The sequence below is a fragment of the Bactrocera dorsalis genome, chromosome 5 (genome assembly GCF_023373825.1).
Source record: "Bactrocera dorsalis isolate Fly_Bdor chromosome 5, ASM2337382v1, whole genome shotgun sequence".
NCBI classification, from domain to species: Eukaryota; Metazoa; Arthropoda; class Insecta; order Diptera; family Tephritidae; genus Bactrocera; species Bactrocera dorsalis.
In genome coordinates, this window is record NC_064307.1 from 69,546,342 (window position 1) to 69,568,808 (window position 22,467).

A 22,467-nucleotide genomic window follows, 5' to 3' on the forward strand; every position below is an offset into this window, starting at 1 on the left:
TGGCTGGAAAAACATTGCAAGCTTGTAGTCAATGCATGTCGTTATACGTTTGGGTATATAGTGGGTATAAAACGGTTAAGAAGCGGGTAAAGGGGTAGCTAGGAACGTTTGTACCGGTTAGATGTGTTAAGGCCCAGCATTTAGAATTTAAAAAGTAATGCTAAGGGTCTCAAAAAGTTTATTTACTAACTAAATATAATTTGTGAGATGAAACAGAAAACAACTTAGAGGCAGAGAAAACACTAAGTGAAAGAGAGATAAAGCGCTATGTGAAAGAGAAGGAAGGAAAAGTAAAATAGAAAAAAATTTAGGAAGAGAGCGCTGAGGGAAGAGGAAAAGAGAAAGAAAATCACTGAGTGAAAGAGTAAAAGTAACGTGAACCTCGGTATTAGAAAAGCATAACATTTTCAGAAGCGTCTTCCTGGCATAATTTACGATTCACCGCTAGATGGCGCAACTGAGTAAAAGAGAAAGAGCAAGAATTTCGGTATATGAGAATAGCATTACACTTACGAAGTGGTCTGCTTGAGATAAATTGTGTTCCTCCGCTAGATGTCGCAACTGCGAGCTATTGTTAAATTTGTTAACTTCTCCTTCATAAGGGTTATTATAAACATTTAACCATGAAATAAAAGTATATAGCAATAAATCTCTCACATTTCACTCAAATCGCATTGGAAACCGAAATTCAGAAATTTTCTTTCCAATAAGCTGCTCATTTATCGGCACCAGCAAAATCGAACCACTACAGCATATAGCTGCCACACAAACTTACCAAGCAAAATTAAGCTTGTGTACGGAAATTTTTTTATTTGAAGACATATCTTTAAGAGATTTGGTATAGGTTATTGCTTAAGGCATTGCTATAATATCCGCACATAATTTTCAGATCAGACCACTATAACAATGGCTGCCACACAAACCGACTTCAAAAAATTAAGTTCTTATATGGAGAACTTTTTCATTTGAAGAGATATTTTCAAGGAAGTTGGCATGAATTATTGTTCAAAGTAAGGCTATAATCTCTAAAGAAATTGTTCGAATCGGACAACTATAGCATATAGCTGCCGTACAAACTGACCGTTCAAATTGAAGCCTTCATATGGAAAACTTTTTTGTTTAATAAGATATCTTATCAAAATTGAATACATATTATTGTCTAAAGCAACGGTACAATATGCTTACAGATCGAACTACTATAACATGGAGCTGTCATATATATTCAACGATCAAAATCAAGTTTTTGAATGTAAACTTCTTTTGTGTTTATTATTTTGACTGAAAACTACAATTCATTCCCGCGCTACAAAGCGCCACTGGTTTCGCAATTATTGTTAAATTACAAGTGCCAAAAATAACCCCTTTTAAATTTTTTTTAAGCAAAATTCCGCTTTGTAATTATCTTTTTTAGCAACTAAAGCTGTACGCCTTAAATAAAAAGTGCCTTTCACGGCCGCCTACATAATTGTTGTGTCTAAAAAAAGGTGGCAACGCTTGAAAAAATACGCGCCAGTTGTCGTTGAAGTCCATAATTTGGCTGTTTGTGCAAAACGCCGCCGAATTGGAAACCTTGAACCGTGAAAATATTATTTTACACGCAAAATAAACAACAACAATCACAGCTAGTACAACAACAATGTGTGCACAGCGAATCAATGCAAAATCATAAATAAACAAGTTGCAAAAATTAAGGAAAAACAATAAATATTAAAATGCATACACACACGCACACAACTACGCACGTGTATGAATAAATGCTTAATAAATATAGTTTGCAAGTGTGTGTGCGCCGGAACTGGCAGAAAAACAATAAATAAATGCAGTTGTGCGACAAAGCGCAATCTGTTCGCCAGTGACTTTTCCAGCGTTTTTTCACACTTTTGCCGCTTTTTGCACAACTACACACAAACACACATATGTACAATGCCCTCGATGCTCATTGTACTTGACCTGTGCGGCTGTGTGTGTTTGCTTGCGTCTGGTTGGGGTCGGCCACTTATATTGACATATTAATTCGTTACGCCATATTGGCCATCACAAGCGATTGACTTTTGTTCATGTATGTGTGTGTGAGCAGTTACATGTACTATTTGCTATTGTAATTGTTGTTGTCATGGCGTCGTATTGCGTTTCAGTGATTTCACATGAGATTTCGTCATCGAAAAGTGCTTTGCGCTTTAAACTAGCGCGGGCGGGGCGTGAGCGGAGTGCGGACCTGATAATCTTTATTTTTTGCCTTGCGCCATATTTGCAGTTGCAGTCAAATGTGACAGACTGTAAATTGACCAGCCAGTTGGTGTGCGGAAAATATTAAAATGCAATGTAAATAATAAAAATTTGCAATAAAAATATTTTGTTTGAATTAAATTCGACTAAAAGCACAACACTGCTGCAAATACTTATGTGTGTGAGTGTGAGTGCAAAGTTGTTGCAGAATTTAATAAATGCAGCTTAAGTTTGGGGCACAAATTGACTATACATTTTGCCTATAGATTAGAGTTGAGCAGGAAATTATTGAAAATTAATTGAAAAAACACGAAATTTTAATTAATATTGGCCTTATTTCCCCTAGTTGATTTTTTAATTATTTTTATTTATTTAAATATATTACTATTCCCTTTGAAAATCTTAGCTTTACCTTGAATTTGGTTAGAAATCTTTCACAAACCATTGGCAGCTTGTAAAAGCTCAAAAAGCTGCCCTTAATACTTGTGAAAAAGCTTTCACTTCCGTTATATAACTTTCGGGACTTCCACTAGGATAGCCTCCTGAAAATACAAAACACTATCACTAAAGCTCAAGAGACTTCATTTCGCTTAATAAATGTCAAAAGCTTTAACTTGAGAAGCTTATTGAAAGCTTTTTGTAGTAAATTTAATAAGTGAAAACTTTGAGTGAAATTAGAAACCACTATCAAAAAAGCTGATTTCGCTTAATTAATACAAACACTTTCACTTAGAAGGCTTTCTGAAAGCTTTTGGTACTAAACCCAATAAGTGAAAGCTTTCATTGAAATGAATGATTTGGAAATCACTATCACCAAAGCTCAAAAAGCTTAATTTTTCTTAATAAATGTCAAAAGATTTCTCCTTTGAAAGCTTCCCAAAAGCTTTTTGGTAGAAAGGCAATAAGTGAATACTTTTAGTAATATGAAAGAATTGGAAGCCATTATCACTAAAACTCAAAAAGCTTCATTTCGCTTAATAAATGTCAAAAGCTTTCACCCGAAAAGCTTCCTGAAAGCTTTTTATTAGAACCCAGTAAATTACAGCATTTGATAAAAGAAAGGCTTTTACTTTGAAAGCTCCCTGGAAGCTTTGTTGTTATAAAGAAAAAATGGTAAATTTTCATTAAATGAAAAAAATACTAGGAAAGCTTTCTGAAAATTTTGTTATCTTCTAACTCGGGAGTATGAATATTCTCATTTGAAATTTCTCCAATTTTCAATTCAATCATGACATGAAAGTTCAAGGTAGCAAAAAAGCTTTTCCTAAATTGTGAAAAAAGCTTTACAGCTGTTCAGCTAAATTTTACTTGTCAGCACTAATGAATGAAAAATGCTTTTTGGTGACGGTATGAAACTTTTACTATGAAAGCTTTAACAAGTTTGCTTTTTAAATGCATTAGACATTATTTTTAGGTTATGATGAGGTTTGAGAGACTCTTGTCAGAGTGTAAAAGCCCTATTTGTTTTTACGGCACCTATGAATGAGAAGCGCTTTTATATACATAATGCTAAGAAACTTTCACTATAAAAGCTTTCCAAAGATTGTTTCTTAATTATATTTGAAATTTTATTTGAGAGACACACTTTTCGTTAATTTAAACGATCTTTGAGTACTTTTCTATGCTTGTCGCATAAGATTTGAAATATTTCGTGAAAATTTTCATTTTTAAGTAAAAAATATCAAAATTTGTGGTTAAAAAAAGTATTTAAAATTTCACTTACCTTTTTGGTAATTCATATTTTCATCTGTTAGAATTTCAGCACATCAATGAAAATTTTATAGCACAAAGATTATAGCACAAACTCACTTTGACAGTATTGGTATTTTAGAAAAGTTTTCATGCACACACAATTTCGGATTAATGCTTTAAAAAGACGCACTGTATTTTGCTTGATCTGAAAAAAAAGATAAAGAAAACATTTTTTTAAATTATTTAAAAATATTTTCTTAGTGCTATAAAATGTATAGATATTATTAATAAAATGTATAATGATATAAAATATGCTGAAAATAGTTTTTAGAATTTGTTTGAAAATTTTTTAAATATTAGAAAATATTTGAAATTTTTGAAATATTTTGAAAATTTTGTTGAAATTTTTTTAAAACATCTCTAAAGCCCAAAAATACGTTTTCATGGAATTTTTTCACAATTTTTTAAAGTTTTTGATAGTTTTTGAAGTTTTTAAATATTTTTAATGGCAAAAACATACTACCAACGTTTTTATTAATTTTTCTTTCAAAATTTTTGAAAGTTTTCGAAATTTTTTAAAACTTTGTTGAAATTTGTTAGCATTTTTAAAGCTAAGAATATACAAACAACATTATTATTGAATTTTTTCATAATGTTTAAAGTTTTTGAAATTTTTTGATATTTTGTCAATTATTTTTTAAATTTTTTTGAGCCAAAAACAAACAAGCTTTTCATCGCATTTATTTTTACAAAAACGTTCAATATACAAAACTTTTTTTCTAAAAAAATACTTCGAATATTTTTATTTCCGTAATTTTTTGTTTTATAAAATTTTCCTAATTTTTCATTTTAAGAAATTTTTTTTTTTTCAATTTGAAAATTGTTTTTGAAAATTTTTTCAATTTTTTTTTGTTTTTGAATTAAAAAATTTAATTTTCAAACTATCTGTCTGCTTTCTGTCAATCAGTCTAATTAAGTACTCAAAAAGCAAATATTGCTTGTTAGCCTTGCAACAAACCAAATGCGCTTAAGTTGTTGCTTTGGCTGCCTACTCACCAGCCTTTATAAATTAAAGTATGAGCATTCATAGCATTATAAAGACGGTTGCAACACATTCCTACTTCGTTTCTTTGCAACAAAAACTACCTTCTGTGCTATTTAATTTCGCAGCGTACAAAATGAACGTCTTCCAGGTTAATTACAATCATATACAACTACATACATATTGTGCGCCTAAATGTGGGCAACAGCGATTCAAGCGTCTTCCTAAGCAGTTCTGCTGGCGAATGCAATTGCAGCATCTTTATTAAGTCAAGACGAGAAGACAAATAGACATTGAGTTGTGCAAATTAAGAGGCCAAACAAGCAAATTTCGCACATAAACTGTGCGCCTCAAAGTGTGCTAGAGAAATTTGGGTGGATATGCGAAGCGTTGTAGATATAAGTTCTTTATATGCTGATATCTACTTGGAAGTGCTTATAGCGGGGTTTTGAGCTCTGAAGTCTGAAATAGTAAATACAAGCTTCACTTATAGATAATATGGAGCTTGATGGTGTTGTATATGGACTGTGGTGAGCCAGCGAAAGTCTGCAATACATGTGCCCAAAAATAAAGTATCACTTTAAGAAGTATTCTTAAAATAGCACTCAAACTATGGAATACATTAAAATGTGTTGTGGCTGGTTTTTAAACCGGAAGCGTTCCAAATAAATAAAAATTTACATTTTTAGTTTATTTTTTAATTCTTATAAGCTTTCTGGACTGCAATAATAACCAATTTGCTCAAACCCCACAAATTTAAGTTTGTGAAGTAAGGAGGAAAAGTTGCCACACAATGAGAACCGCAAACTGGTTTTGAGCTTGAAATACTATGTTTATAAGCAATCAAAACCCAACAAGTTGTATCCAAAGAAAGAGAAAGAAGACACAATACCAACAACTCAAATAAGAGGAATTTGGATTAGCAGGTATCCCACACAAGCTGCCAAACTACTGCCTTTCGGCATATTCACATAACTCTTATGTATACATATATGACTCTCGAAGTCAAGCAAGAGTCCCATTTACGCTCGGGGTCCATAGCGTCGAGTTCATGAAATTAGCATTGTCATGCGGCAAGCGCCAGCTCAGCTACTGCAGCAGCAACTTCTGCCAAACGCCACCTACACCAGCACCAGCAGAGCGCTAAACAACTCTATAGCAGCAACAATGGGCGCCGACATTGTCAACCACCTGCCAGTAGCCAAAAGTGACAAAGTCTGACGTTCCCGAATACACACGCTCGTCATTAGCTTTGACTTTGGCGCGCTGGTGTTGGTATTGTTGACATTGTTGGCATTTGTCGTTACAAACTTAATTAATGTTATGCTTCTAAGCACTTGACTGGCACAACAACTAAATTGAGGAGAAGACAAGAGGCAGAGCGGCGCGTCTTTCAGGCTGAGCGCTGCACCTGTCAGCGACTGACAGTTGGTTGCTTGGCTTGTTGGCTGCCTTGGTTTGTGAGTGTTAACGGGATTATGCGTGCTTTTTATACGCCACACTCATCAGCACTCTCTCTTTCGACTTTTTGCTTGCGCTCTCTGCCGTTTGACATCGCGTTGCTGCAAGCTGTCAAATTCAGCTGACGTTTGGTGTTTTTCAACGCTCATTGTCAACTCGTTTGCTACTCAAGGCAGTCCTAGTTGTTGTTGCTCTGTTTGGCATGCCTTTGCATGTGTTTACAAGTATGTATGTGTGTCACTTAGCATATATTAAGGCGCTGTAGACGCCTCGTTGACCTTTCCTATCTTCTGGATTTGCTCAAATCACTTTATTTCGCTCATCCGTGCAGTCGTCCTGCATTTTCCATGCTTCTGTGGCATCGTCACTAACAGTGTATGCAAAAATTTATAGATTTATGTATATGTTTGTGTCTGTATACCAACACATCATATAAGGGATATAAACCCTTGCTGTGGATGTAAACTTTACCTAAGCATGTGTGAAAACTGCAACGACAGCATTATCCTTGCTCTTCCTTCCAAGCCGCCTTCTCATAATCTCACAAACACACACTTTCGTGCGCTACTGTAACTTCTGTGAGCGCTGCTGCTGCCGATATAATTTGATTTGTCATCGCAAATTAATGTCAACAATGGCGTATCAATCACAAAATGTCTGGAACACTTCTAAATGTGGCTTAATGATGTTGAGAGCACATTGGTGTGAGACTATGCTAAACGCTGTAAACTTATTTAGAGGAATTTCTCTTCAGGGTGAATGCAATTATATGCTGAAGAAGCTAAGAGTTGGATACAAATGCATGCCAACCTTACTTTCGTATAGAACTTTCAGCCGAACTCGAGTAAAGACTCTTTTATTGAGCTGGAAGTAGTATCAACAACTTGACTTCGAAGAAAGTTGGCACTCGATATTTATGCCTAGAAAATAAAGCCACTCAGTTCTTGAGATATCCATCTCCATACGTGCATTTCTCACCAAGGGGGTGCTTATTTATAGGAATCCAGTCTAGCCTACCAGTCTAGCCTACTGAATGATCAAAATCTAATCCTTGTAGAGGAAACTATTTTACTTGTAGAGATATTTTCATGAAATCTCGCACGAATTATTTTTTAAACTAGGGGAATAATCTTCGAAGATATTTTTCATATCGGACCACTATGGCATATAGCTGTCATACAAACTGAATGATCAAAATCCAATCCTTGTAGAGAAAACTTTTTTATTTGTCGAGATATCTTGACGAAATTTGACGCTAATAATTCTTTAAAATAGCGGCACATTTGACGAAGGAATTTTTCATATCGGACTACTATAGCATATAGCTGCCATACGAACTGATCGTTAAAAATTCAGTTTTTGTATGGAAAACTTTTTGATTTGATGAGATATCTTTACGAAATTTGTGACGAATTATGATTTATGGTAGCGGTACATTTGACGAATGAATTTTTCAGATCGCGACATTACGACATACATATAGCTGCTATACCAAATGAACTGTCAGAATCGTGTTTTTATAAGAAAAATTTCCATTTTTCTACTGGCAAAAACCATAAAACCTTAATACCATTTCTAAAATTAGCAAAAGTGACAAAATTATTAAAATTCAAGGCAAAAAAATTTTGCTTGGATTTCGAATTCTTATCTTTCCAACAAAAGTTTAAGTTAGACTCTCCAGAAACTCCCAAAATAAATTAATTTTTAACTAAAACTATTTCTTAACTGTGCTTAAATTTATTTAAGTTTAAAATTTAATATATTATACCACATCTTTAAAGAAAAAATTCTACTTTTTTGCCCTCTTATGACTTCTCGCGAAAGCCAGACGCTTTACGGCACACGCTGTTGCACTCATTCAATTGTTTAGGCGCCTTTTTGCCTGTGTTGTTGTTATTATTTTCAAGGCATTGTATTTTAATACGCTTTTGATATTTTTTCACTACCATTTCATGCAACTTATGGGCCTTTTCTGCTGTAAATAAATGCATTTCGCCTTGCTGCACAAAGAGTGTGAAATAAAACGCAAACAAAAGGCGTGGACGAGCGGGTGGGCAGGTGAAAATAAATGTAAGTAAGTTGTTTGATAGAAGAAACACATTTAAATGCATTTTGCAGCGCTTAAACAAATTCAAAAGTACAGAGCAAGTTATAAAAAGTGGATTTTGGAAGGAAAAATGATTTAGAAAGAAAATTTTCATGGCTGTAAGGTCAGTTGATAGTACTGAAATGTGAATAAAAGTGTAGAAATAGGAATGTATGAACGAGATAGGCTTCTTATAGTAAAATTTGAAATATTTTGCCTACTTTTAGGATTTAGTTTTTATTTCCTTTGCTTTAAATTTGAAATACATAGCCTACTTTTAGGATTGTACTAAATTTTGCACAGTTTTAAGGTTTCAGCTATTTTGTGTACGTTAAATTTTAAATATATTGCCTATTTTTAGGATTCCGTTTTTCTTCTCATACTTTAAATTCGACTTATATAGCCTAATTTTAGGATTGTTATACATTTTATATGGCACATTTTGTACCCGGTTAATTTTTTATGAGTTTTGTAAGGCACACAGAAGCATACTGAAGCAAAAACTGAGCGACAATTACTTTAAAATTGGAGTTGAGAAAGTGTAATAGAAATTGGTTTGTGCTGTAAAACATTTATTTAATTTATTGATTGCGAAAAGCAAACTCGAAATTTTTTATTATTAATATTTTAAATTTTTTTTCATAATTTTCTATACCAATAAGACCACCCAATAAATATTCCTTTTATTAACACATTTGTCTAAGAATCTCATTCAATTTAGCCGTGTTTCATACCATATATTCGTATTTCTCTATCTACCTTACCGTGCTAAATATGTGCATATCTTACTTTTATCAGTCTTTTATTTTAACTTCAATAAAAGCACTCATTGCTAATTAATTCATTTGTGAAAGAGTCTCACTTAATTTAGCCAAGTTTCACACCACATATTTCCCTATCTCACCCTCTTTGACGGTGACCTTATTAACCTACTAAAGTTTGAACACCTTATGAGCTTATCTCTTTCTTTCACTTCTTTCTTTTATTGATCTTTTTACTCCACTAAAAACACTCAATAAATACTATTTGCTCATTAACTCATTTGTGTTAGAGTTTTACTCAATTTAGCCAAGTTTCATACCACATATTTCTCTATCTCCCCCTCTTTGACACTGACTGTGCTTATATACTGCAGTTTGAGCACTTTATTAGCTTATCAGGCAAAATTTTGTCCACTTCTTGCTTTTATCAGTATTTTTTATTTTCATTTATTTACTTTTTTATATTTCCGCTATAAACTGTCTCCGCAAAATTTGGAGTAGCGCCACCCCACAGCATTGATTATTTCGTAATTTTTTTCAAATACTTCACAAACAAACTTTTGCACAATTTTTTTTATTTTTTTGAAACACTTTGTATTATTTTCGTCCTCACACACCTCTTACACCAGTATCTGGCCGCTGCGTACGTCCAACTCCATGCAACTTCCACAACAAATGTATGTACTCTCTGTGCTGTATATCACTCTCACTTGTAGACTACATATGTCAAAGTTTTTAATTTGTAACTACGCGAAGGCGGCAGTTAATTGCTCAGAAAAAATGTTGTTAAAACTTTTTAATATTTGTCAAATTGCAGAAAGACTTTTTCTGTTAACTTTTTACCGGCACTTTTATTGTTGAGTTTATATATAAATCATTTTAGTTATACATATATTTCATATTACATATATATGTATGTATATTATTTCTTATTTTTGGATCTGGACTTGTTCCGCTTGGCCCAGTATACATGAAGGAGAGGAAATTTGATTCCTCATATATATGAGTACAAAAATATTACCTGATTACTTAAGTTGTCTCTAAAAAGACGGAAAAAGTGTCTTGGAGTGATGAGAGCAATATTTCTATACAGCAACATTATAATTTTCGCTTTAACTAATTTTATATATTTTTTCAATATATGTATACTATTTCCGTATAATTTTTTTCACCTGTCATATTTAGTGCCTTTTCCTAATGGTAATTCAACTGCATTAAGTTCAATTTTTCATATTTTTCAGCTCGTTAATTTTGTTGGAAATTGTTTAGCTTGTTAGTGCTCAGTTTTTGCCATATATTTTAGCTTTAATTCTTCTAAATTAAAAATATACCTATAAATATTCTATTTTTAGAGCATTTCAGAGAAAAATAGTCCAGAAGAAGCGCATATTTATGGGCTTGTACTAAAATGAAAGCAAGGCGCCTAAAACTATGCTTTGCCAATATCAATAATAGGCAGTAAAAAGTGCCTACTAGGCTGTGAAAAAATATTTGCTCTACATTCATGCAATTAAAATCGAATTGAAATCGCCTTAAATAATAAATAAACAAAAAAGTTTTTAATAAATATTTTTCAAACAAATTTTTTTAAGAAAAAAATTTTTGATAAATATTTTACAAACAAAACAATTTTTTTATAAACCCTCTTTAAACCAAAAATTTTGAAAGAAATATTTTATAATAACTATTTCTTAAACAAAAAAAATTCTAATAATTCTTATTAAACAAACAAATTTTCGAAGAATTTTTTTAAGCAAAAAAAAAATGTTTTGGTAAATATTTTTTAAACAAAAAATTGTTTTGGGAAATATTTTTTAAGCAATCAAATTTTTTAATAAATAATTTAAAAAAAAAATATTTTTTTAAAAAATTGTTTTTAGTAAAAAATTTGTATAATAAATATTTTTTTCAGCAAAAAAAAATTTTAAATAATATTAAAGTAAGTTTTTAATAAATATTTTTCAAAAAAAAAAATATGAAGACTTTTTTTGGCAAAAAAAAAATTAGCATATATTTTTTAAAGAAAAAATTTTTGAATAAATCTTTTTTATGTAAAAATTTTGATAATAATTCGTTTTAAAGCAAAAAACAATGTTTTGGGAAATATTCTTTAAGCAAGCAAATTTTTTGATAAATAATTTTTAGACAAAAATTTTTTTAAAAAAATTGTGTTTAGCAAAAAAATTTATAATAAATCTTTTTTAAGCAAAAAAAAATTTTTTAAATAGTATTAATAAATACTCTTTGAGCAAAAATTTTTTAACAACTATTTTTCAAGAAAAAAAATTTTATAAGGACTTTTTTTGGTAAAAAAAAAGAACACACATTTTTTAAAGAAAAATTTTTTTAATAAATCTTTTTTATGTAAAAAATTTTGATGATAAATATTTTTTTAGCATACAATTATTTTAAAAAATATTTTTAGGCAAACAAATTTTTTAATAAATATTTTTTAAGCAAAGTTTTAAACCAAAACTATTTTAGTAAATAATTTTTAATAAATTTTTTAAGTAAACATTTTTTTTTAATAAATATATTAAAACACATTTTGATAGTAAATACTTTTTAGCAAATGATTTGTAAGCAAAAAATTTTTTGATAAATACTTTTTAAGGAAAATTTTTTTGAAAAAAAAAAATTTTATAAATCTCTTTTCATCAAAATTGAAAAAAAATTGTTTAATAATCGTTTTTTTTTTTAATTAAAAAAAAAAACAAGACAAAGATTTTTTTATAAAAATAAGAATAGTTTCTTAAAGTTTTGAAAAACTAAACCATTATATTACCACTATATCATATAGCTGCTATACAAACTGAACAAACAAAAAACTTAAAAAAATTTTTTGAAGACAATTATTCAAGATTCCATCTTCCTAGAATATTACCACATTTTCGATTCTAAAATCTCTCTTCAATACATTCCTAATGCCAAAAGAAATACAATTTCTTACACCAAACCGAAAACGCTATCTCCCCGAACGAAAAAAATCCTCCTCAAGCAATTAAAAGTAAATCAAAATGGTATTCGCTTTCGAGTGAGCTTAACCCTCAACTACTCTGCAGCAATTTATTATATTAAACACAAGCGCCTATAAGCATACCAGCAAATTTGTTATGCTTTCACTGCGCTCACCGACATCATCATTAAGGATAACCAACAAATGTGCTCAACTCCCGGTGAAGTATAAGAAAAGCAGCACATTTTTTTCTTAACCGCCCTGTGAAGATAACGCAGCGCCTGCAACCACACCATTTTGCTGAGAGAAAGCAGAGACCGTTGCGAATCGAAAAGTCATCAATCATTTCAGGAAAAAAATATTTCAGAAAAAAAGGAAAACCAAATAAGTTCTCAAATAAAAAACAAAGCAGGCAAATGATGAAAGCGAAAGTTGCCACAAATTTTCGTAATGAATACCAAATAAATGTAAATAAAGTAGGAGGCAAGAGTATATAGACAAAATATGGCGTAGTGTGTAGATGTGCTTATTTGATGTTCGTATCTCATCTAAAATGCAAAACAACGTGTAATCACGATTTACTGCAACATATTACATTTAAAGAAATATCAAATTTTAGGCTTCCGCTTTCAGCTATAACCAATATATAACCATAAGAATAACCCTTTATAACCAAAAGTCAAAATGGTCTCTATTATAACGTTTTTTCTTATCTTTATATCTTATGAAAATGGTATTACGATATAAACATAATATTTTTGCTTCCACTGTCAGTAATAACCAATATGTAACCAGTGCATAACCAATATATAACCATTTATAATAACCACTTTATAACCGAAACTCAAATTTGGTTTCGAAAATGTATATTAAATTTTTTCCTTCGCCAGTAGATTTATGAAAAGTGATGTTACGACATTTTGCATTTTAGGTAACGATATGTATATTATATACCTGTATACTAAAGAGCAACTTGCGTTTTGACCATCATACAAGTATACAGGCCGTTAGAAAATTATGCTGATATACGCATAACAACTCAAGGATGATATACAAAGAATGAAGATATAAGCATAATTTAATACAACTAAAGATTATTTTCAACAATTGTGCCTACCTCACTTCCTTTTACTGCTAATATCTACCTTTTTCCTTTTAAAAAATAATAAACAATAATTGCAACTATATGGCAACACCTTTAAAACCTCATTAAAGGAAACAAGAAGTTAAAAACAAAAATAAAAATACAAGAAATAAATAAAAAACAAACAAAAGCTTAAATGAGCCAACAAAACATAATAGAAGTCACCAAGTCAACTATGAAAGGGTAAACCTAAATGTCCTTATTAACCGCTTCAAGCGTGGGTGGGTAAGAAACCGCTTTATAATGAGGTGTGATAACAATAAAAGTATATAGCAAACAAAGCTTGCAGTAAAAGGTGTAAAAGCGCAACAAGTGAGCGCGTCTTATTAAGGCATTTTATTAAGAATAAGTAGCGGTGAGAATTCTTAGCAATTTCTTAGAAGAGGTTTTTCTTCGTTTCCCCCATTTTATTTTTTTTAATATAAATGCTGGTTAGATTGGCTGTATAAGGCGATCCAACAGTTTACGTATTGAATGTGTTATATGTATACTCACAAAAAAAGGTTTATTTAAGCGTTAATTAATTAAACTTTCGCAAATCTCTTCAATATTGAGAAACTGAGAGCTATACAGCCCGCTTCTCGAGCACAAGTAACCGATTATTACCAATTTTTCGCGAGAGAAAGACAACTTTGTGCACATCCAAAGGAATGAGTGATCATTTTCAAAAGCCAAAGGCAAAATAATCCACTCTAGCAGCAAGTGAAAGTCTACTGTGCAGTCTTCAGAATATATATAAGGGAACTAGTCTCTTATTTTTAGAGATATCGAACTGAAATTTTTTACACGTCTTTTGCTCATCAAGCAGCTGCTTATTTGTCGGAACGGTGGATATCGGACAACTATAGCATATGGCTGTCATACAAAATGATAGATCAAAATTAAGTCCTTGTATGAAAAACTTCTTTATTTGACGAGATAATCTCACGAAATTTGACGAAAATTAATCCTAAGAGCCATAAAACAATATCTGATAAAAACATAAAGATTTGGCTAATATAGCATATAGCTGCCATACGAACTGATTCTTGAAAATCAAGTGTTTGTATGAAAAACTTCTTTGTTTGACGAGATATCTTCACGAAATTTGGCACAGATTAATGCTGTAGACAACGGTATAATCTCCGTTGAAAATGTTCATATCGGACCACTATAGCATATGGCTGTCATACAAACTAAATGATCAAACTCAAGTCCTTGTATTCAAAACTTTTTCATTTGATTAGCTATCTTCATGAAATTTGGCGCGAAGTATTGCCTAAAACAACGGTACAATCTCCGTTGATTATGTTTGGATCGGAGCACTATAGCATATAGCTGCCATACAAACTGATATATTAAAATAAAGTCCTCGTATGGAAAACTTTTTTAGTTTAAGAGATATCTTGACGAAATTTGGCATGAAAAATTATTTGAAACAACGGTACAATCTCCGTTGATATTTTTTAGATCAGATCACTATACCATATAACTGTCATACTAATTAGCCGTTTAAAAGCAAGTTATTGTAAGGATAAACATAGTAATTTTATGAAATATTAAATCTGCAACACACTTAATTTCGTATTTTTTTTAGCTTAACGCACTTACTCATTGTATACGCACTTATTCAAAAATCCTTTTTCTCACAACACTATCTTTTTATCATAGCGGCAAGTTTTGGCGCCCTTCACGCAACAAATGGCAACCCTTCACAACCCACCGCTTGCCTCTAACCGACCACACACTGAGCTTTGTTAGCACCCGCATTGCGTTCGCTATTTTTCCATCTTTTAAAAATGTTAAATTTGTTATTTTTGTTGCTATTACTATTTAAGATCTGCGCACTTTGTTTTTGTTGTAACTTTTCATTGTGGCTGTTTGCGCGCTGCACTTAATGTAATTAATTTTAATTAAAATGCTACTACATAATGGCAACACAAACGGTACTCCGCCTACGCGCTTCCTTGGCGGCCGGCTTTTGTTGGAAAAAAACTGAAAAAAAATAAAAATAAGAAGCGCGTTAAATAGAAAGCAAATAAAAGATTTTAAAAATCACACACACTTACACAGAAAAAGCGCCGCATACAAACAGCACGACGAGTGTTGTGGCAAAGAGTGGCGATAATGAGTTAGTTTTTGCCGGGATTCCAACCACACGCCTACACAGCGCGCTGCCTTGCATCGTGAGCCACTGTAAATACGCGCCATATATGTACATATGTATATGTATATGTATATATGTACATATTTATGTGTATGTGTACCATGTGGCAGCCTTTGTCGCCGCTACCCGGCAGCCCGCTAATCCTGCAGCAACAAAAGTCGCGCTCGCTCTTCCGTTGCTGCCGCTGTTTATTTGTTTTAAGCAACTCGCAGCCGCTGCCTTGCGCGCCCTTATACTTTGCATTTGTTTGTCTTATTTTTTACATTCGCAACCTTTTCGCTATTCTAGCTGCGCTGTGGCTGGCGTAGCTGTATGCGTGTGTATATGCCAGCTGACAGCTGCCCCTAAATGTATGCAACACAATTTGAGAAACGTCTGTCTGCCAGCAAGCGCGTCTACCGGGCTCTTATATATATATATATGTATATATGTAAAGCAGTGGTATCCGGCTGACGACCTCGTTGGTAAGACATACGGACACACATACATTAGTATGTCTGTGTATATGTAAATTTGTATGTATTTGCCTGCCTTTATTTGCATTTCAACTAATTTTGTTGCTTTTTTTCGAACTCCTTTCATGATTTTTCCCGCGTTCGGCTCGCGTCCGCAGTTTCACCATCTACCAGCACGCAGCGCAGGTTTTACGGTTATCACAACGCACCGCAATGCCAACACTTTGCATGCCAAGTCAGCACAAAACGTGTATATAGAAATGTACAAATGTTGCTGCATATAAACATATATAAATATGTATGTGTTTGTATTTACAAAAAGCATCCGGCCTCTTTAGCGCATCAACCACTAGAACCGCGTGCACCCTCTGCCTCCAGCCTTCCAGCCTCAGCTTATCGGCGGTTAGTTTCTGTTGCTGCTGCAATCTCCTCTACTATCTATGTTACCATTTATTGTTGTTGTAACTATTTTTTTCTTTGTTTTGCTTGGCATTATTCAAAAACAACTACTTTTAAGTATTTTGCAAATATTGTCTCAAACTGTTGAACGCACTAATTGCAACTTCATTTCCATAACACAAAATAAAAAATTAAAACAAATTGCAATAAAATTAACCTCCGCGCAGTTAAATTTGTACATGCATCTGTACACATATACAGTTGAAAATTTGTGTATGTATTACGTGTATATGTATACAATTTGAAATGCATGCCACTTGAGCTCTTTTCTTACTTATGTATATAAATGTAAATAGAAAATTTTCATAGCAGAATTTCAACCATATAATTTTATAATAATTCTTTTATGATTTCACAGATGGCAGATGTTGATTTGATAGCCGTTAGACCTAAATGTCAAACTGTTTTTCACACAAGGTCAGGATTTTCATGGGTCAATTTGCATGACAGCTATATGCTATAGTAGTCCGATTTGTATGATTTTTTCGTAGATTATACCGTTACTTTAAATAATGATTTGTGCCAAATTTCGTGAATATGCTCGTCAAATGAAAAAGTTTTCCATATAAGGACTTGATTTTGAACAATCAGTTTGTATGGCAGCTATATGCTATAGCGATCTGGTCTGAATAATTTCTTCAGAGATTGTATTTCGAACTCAAACAATAACAAATATAAAATTTCGTGAAGATAGCTCGTTAAATGGAAAAGTTTTCCCTACAAATACTCGATTCCGAACGTTCAGTTTGTATGGCAGCTTTATGCTATAGTGGTCCGATATCGACGATTCCCCCAAAAAAGTACATGCACAAACTTTCAACGCGATATTCCAATAACGGCGGCATGGTTCGCACATATGCTGACAGATTCTATGGCCTGTCTATTGAAACTTAGCTCGTCACGCTAATCTTTATACTTTAGGCATCTCCGACGTTTCCTTCTATGCTTAAAAAACCTAAGATGCGTTGTTCAGTGTATAAAAATATTAAAAAAAATATATATGTATGTAATCTATTACCACATACTAAGTGAGCAAATATTTTATTTTATTTATTTATATTTTTTAATTCCATATGTATACTAGTATAAGTTATCTATTACTTCATTATAATTGAGTAGATATTTTAAATTTTTTATTTATTTGTTTAATTTTAATTTTTATTTGTTAATTTTTTGTTCAGCTGAATAAAAAAATAACCAAATTTATACTGTAAGTTATCTATTACCGCATACTAATTAAGTAAAAATTTTAAATTTATAATTTTTTATTTACAATTTTAATTTTCTGATTTTTATTATTATTATTTGTTTTTTTCTTTTTTTTTAATTTTTTTATTTATTTATTTTTTAGCTTTTTTATTTATTTGTTTTTTTTTTTATTTTATTTTTTATTGTTAATTTTTAATTTTTGGTTTCCTAATATCATGGTCACTACTGTTTTGTCCTTTAAGCAAGTAGTCTCCATACCAGAAGTGTTAATGTACGCAATGTAATGCTAAGCACGATATTCTGACAGAAAATGTTAATCAGCAGTGATAGTAACAGCAATAATGTGACTGCGCAGCTTTAAAACTGTGTAGCGGTCTCAGCCACAATTATATGCTGCTGTAATGAGAGAATATGCTGTTGTTATGAGAGAATATGCTGCGTACTCTCTCTGCTATTGCAATATCCACCTGCGCGAACGCTTAACAAAAAGGAACTATAAGTAAGGGCGGCGGAAATAGGAGAAGGCAACTGATGAGAATAGCAGCGACATCTATTGGCAGTTAGAAAAAGATCTTACTGTCACGCAGTGGCCACTAAAATTTTTTTGTTAGTTTTATGCATACATATGTACGTGTGTACATGTATTATTTCTGCTTGATTAATAGGAAAGAAACCTGTGTGTCAAATACTATGCTTAATGATTTTATATACAAAAGATTATATATTATAAGTTTCTAAGATATTAGAAAATGAAGTCTTCTGATTCTCCAAACATATAACATGGTAATGTTGAGTGGAGAGCAACAGAAATACTGTGGCTGCGCAACTGTTAAATAATTGCATGCGCAAGTAGTTATACACAGAGCTATGTAAATGCACATACATTCATGCACAGATATATAAAATTGTGTGAAACGGGGCCTGCGGCGTGCTTTATTATATTTTGATCAATTTTAGTATTTTTCAACAGGACTTACCTCGCTTAATGCTCTAAAGCGCACTCTGCTTCCCATATAGGTGCCGCTTCTTACATCTTCTGGCAGTGCGCCGCTTTCTCCCACTGCCACAAATCAGTATAAATACTCTTAATATACAACTAATAACGCCCGAACACACTTTTCACTGTTAAACGATTAAAATCGCGAACTACCCTAATTACTACCTAATTTTACTAAAAACACTATAAATTGCAGCTTTAACACCTAAAATAATGGCACTTTTCACCGAGCTGCAGCAAATTCCACCGACGCAAGCGAATATCTAGGAAATGTATTTTTGAAATGGCGGCGGATGTTAAGAACGACCAATGACATTCGAGCTGTCAAAAAGGAAGCGACATTTGAAGACTCCAAGCAACTAGCACAGGGTTGCATAAGTTTTCAAAGTACTTCTAAAATCGTGGATATGTTAAATAAGTATAATTTCATGTGAGTTTTGTACGCTCGGCTTGTTATATAGATTTAGTGCAGATTTTTAAAACATTTGACTTTTCCTTTATAATAGCTGAATAGATACCCTCTAATACACAGAGTGTTGTCAACAGCGCTAACAGAAACTTATATTAACCGAAACTCTTGTGTACCAATATCCAATACTAAATGGCACTACACTTTATAAAATACAACAGTTTGTTGATAGTCTGATTGAACAAGGATCACGACAAGCCAGCTAACGGTTAAATTACCAGTTAGTTATCCATCAACGCTACCGAATACTTCGGATAATGTTTTTATTAGTTTCTTAAGGTAAAATTTTTATTTTTAACTGAAATTCCTGTGTACAAGTATGTGATCAGTGAAGCGAATAGCAATCACTTTTTGTATTGTTTTCTGGCCTGATAACTAATATACTCTCTAATACAAAGACTGTTGTCAGCAAGTGACACTACACTATAAAAAATATATCCTCTGTTGGTAAACTGATTAAAAAAAGATCACCGCAAAGCAGCTATAGGTTAAATTAACTGTTACCTGAGCAATAGCACTACCAGATACTTCAATTTAAGTTTCTATGAGTCACTTTATTTCCAAATTTCAGTTCAACCCGAAACTCTTGTGAACCGATATGTGTTCGGTCGTCCTATCTCTTGTAGAAGAAGGATCCCTATAAACCAGCCAACAGTTAAATTAGCGGTTAACTACCCTATAGCGGTGCTAGATACATCTGTTAAAGTTTCTATGATATCCTAAGGTCGAATTTACAATACTAATGGATACTTTGAGGTTTCTGTTATCAATAGATGGCTTTCCACTATATGAAATACCTCCTTCACGCCCTCCTCCTTCACACTTCTTCATTGATTCTCGTCTATCAGCATGACGTGTGCTTGAAAAAACACACTGTCCAAATTATGTACGGGAAAATTAATTTGTGGTGTTTCGTAAGTGCCAAATAAAAGATTATATATTCAAAATTATTATTAATAATTAAAAATAATTTCGTCAGTGAAAAATTTTAGCAACTTTGAATGTTTAAGCTCCAATAAACATTTTTAATAACACCTGTGCATTAGATATGTTCAAAAAGTAATAGGTGCGCCATCTGTTGGTCATATTTGTTAACCCTGTAGTTGCAAGCGATCTCCGACAGAGTTCTGCAGGCGTCCCTACAATTTAAAAGCATAAATATCATTGGTCGTTCTTAATTTCCGCCATTACGGATAGTCGTTTCCTTATGTCTCGTTCGTTTAAGTCGCAGCTCCGCGAAAAGTGAATTTAGTTTAGGAACTAAAACTGTAATTAAGCAGTTTTTTAGGAGAATTAGGTTCAAGTTCGCGAATTTAATCGTTTTAAAGTAAAAAAAAGTGATCGGGCGTTGTTATATGTGTAATAAAAGTGAAAGTGAAAATAAGTGAGAGCAAAAGCCGAGCGCTGAGCACTGAGCGCTAAGCGTCGGAGCAAGCAGAGCTCTGCCAGTGGTTGTGCATAAAGTGAAATGTTAACGAAGAAGCAGAGCTCTGCCATTGCTTGCGTATAAAGTGTTCTGTTAATGTTAATAATGTGTTTTTTTTTATGCAAATAAAGTGTTAGATGTAGGGAAAGAGTTTAGCGTAGGGAATTGTATTAATTTATTGCAGAAAATGCGAAAGCAAGTGAAAAAAGTGCGGTAAGTGCTTATAAAATATTAAAATAATTATTTTATGTTATATTTATTGGCAAGATATTGCACATTTAACATTTATTATAAATTAAAGTTTAATTTTTAATTTGAATATATAAACATAAATATGTACATACATATATGTGTATAATATATGTACATATATAATATATCTTTCTAAACCATGTATATAAAACTTAAACAATTTAGTTGTCACTGTAGCAATCAAGATCTTCCCAGCTGCCAACAGATGCCGTTGTAATTTCTAACAGTAATAACTTTGCATGCTTCTTCTAGTTTCCGTCTTCATTCTCTGTACTTCGGAAACAGCTGAGCGTAAATTCACAGAACAGCTGCGCAGCCACATTGTTACTGTTGCTCTTTGCTGTTTACCAACATACTCTGTATTATGTGAGTAACGGAGAGTGTTTACATTGGCTGCTATATGTATAGTGTTTCTTGGCAGAGAGAGAGAGAGAAGTTATATGTATTTCTTTATGGATTAATCAACCTTGATTATCAGCTTGCACAGTCGCGTTCATAATAAATTAACCGTAAATTAAATATTTTCTAAATTTGGGTAAATAAATAATAATTCAAAAATAAATATGAAAATTTAATTAATTAAAAACATAAAATAATTTAAAAACTATTAAAATAAATTTTTCTCATATTGTGTAAATAAGGATTAATTAAGTAATGGGTTTAAAATATTCAAAAAAACTATAAAAATGAATTTTTTCATGATGATAATTCTATAATAATTGAAAAAATATAAAAATAACTTTTTCCATATTGAAAAAAATAATTAATAGTTTTAAGTAATTAAAAAAGTATAAAAATAAATTTTCGTACATTGAACAAATAATGATAAAATAAATAATAATTTAGATATAAATAAAAAAATATAAAAATATTTTTTTTTTTCATATTGAGTGAATGAAGAAAAATAAATAATATTTTAAAAATAATTTAAAAAAATTACAAGTAAATGTTTTTGGTTTTTCATTTTTTATAAATGTACATTTGTGTTTTTTACTTTTTTATTAAAATTTTTTTTATTACATTTTTTTTTATTTTAAAAAATTTTATTTTTTATTTTTTTTATATTACAATCGTTTTTATTTAAAATTTTTTTGATCAAACTTTTTTATTTAAATATTCATTAAAAAAATTTTCTATTGAGTAAATAATTTTCTATTGAATTTTTTTTTTATTTTTTACGGAAATTTTTTTCTTTCACGAATTTTGGTGTGAACATACAACATACCTTCATATGTCCGAAATATACTGTATTTTTATTTTTAAAATTTTTGTAATTGGAAAAATATTACAAATTCTAAAGAAATATTATATTCAGCTTTGTTGACCATCTACTTGTAACCTTTCAATATATGTATGAAATTTTGTATGATTTGCCATTAGATCTTCTATTCAAATATTTTATACTTTGCATGAAGAACACCTTACATAATCTCATTACAACTCACACTCAGCTTTCATAAATGTATTTACATAAATTTAACTAAATTTCGCATTACCCTAAGCCCGACCACTCAATTATGGAATGAGCTCGTAATTTACTACTCAATAGCATTAATACTTTTGTATAAAATATTAAAATATTATGAAATGATGTGAGCACACAACTCGACGAGATTTGGTGAATTATAGTATGTAGTATATTTTGAATAAACATATGCCATATATATATACCGTATACTACTAACC

General features: G+C 31.5%; 1 protein-coding gene across 1 annotated transcript in view; it reads right to left on the reverse strand.

Moving 5' to 3' along the window:
- LOC125778712 (nuclear transcription factor Y subunit beta) overlaps nucleotides 1–22,467 on the reverse strand; it is a 157,868-nt gene that overhangs the window by 99,004 nt on the left and 36,397 nt on the right. Inside the window, exon 2 of the mRNA XM_049457806.1 lies at nucleotides 3,950–4,123. Coding sequence (XP_049313763.1) covers nucleotides 3,950–3,965 — 16 coding nt within the window. The 5' untranslated portion in view covers nucleotides 3,966–4,123. The remainder of the gene's footprint in view (nucleotides 1–3,949; nucleotides 4,124–22,467) is intronic.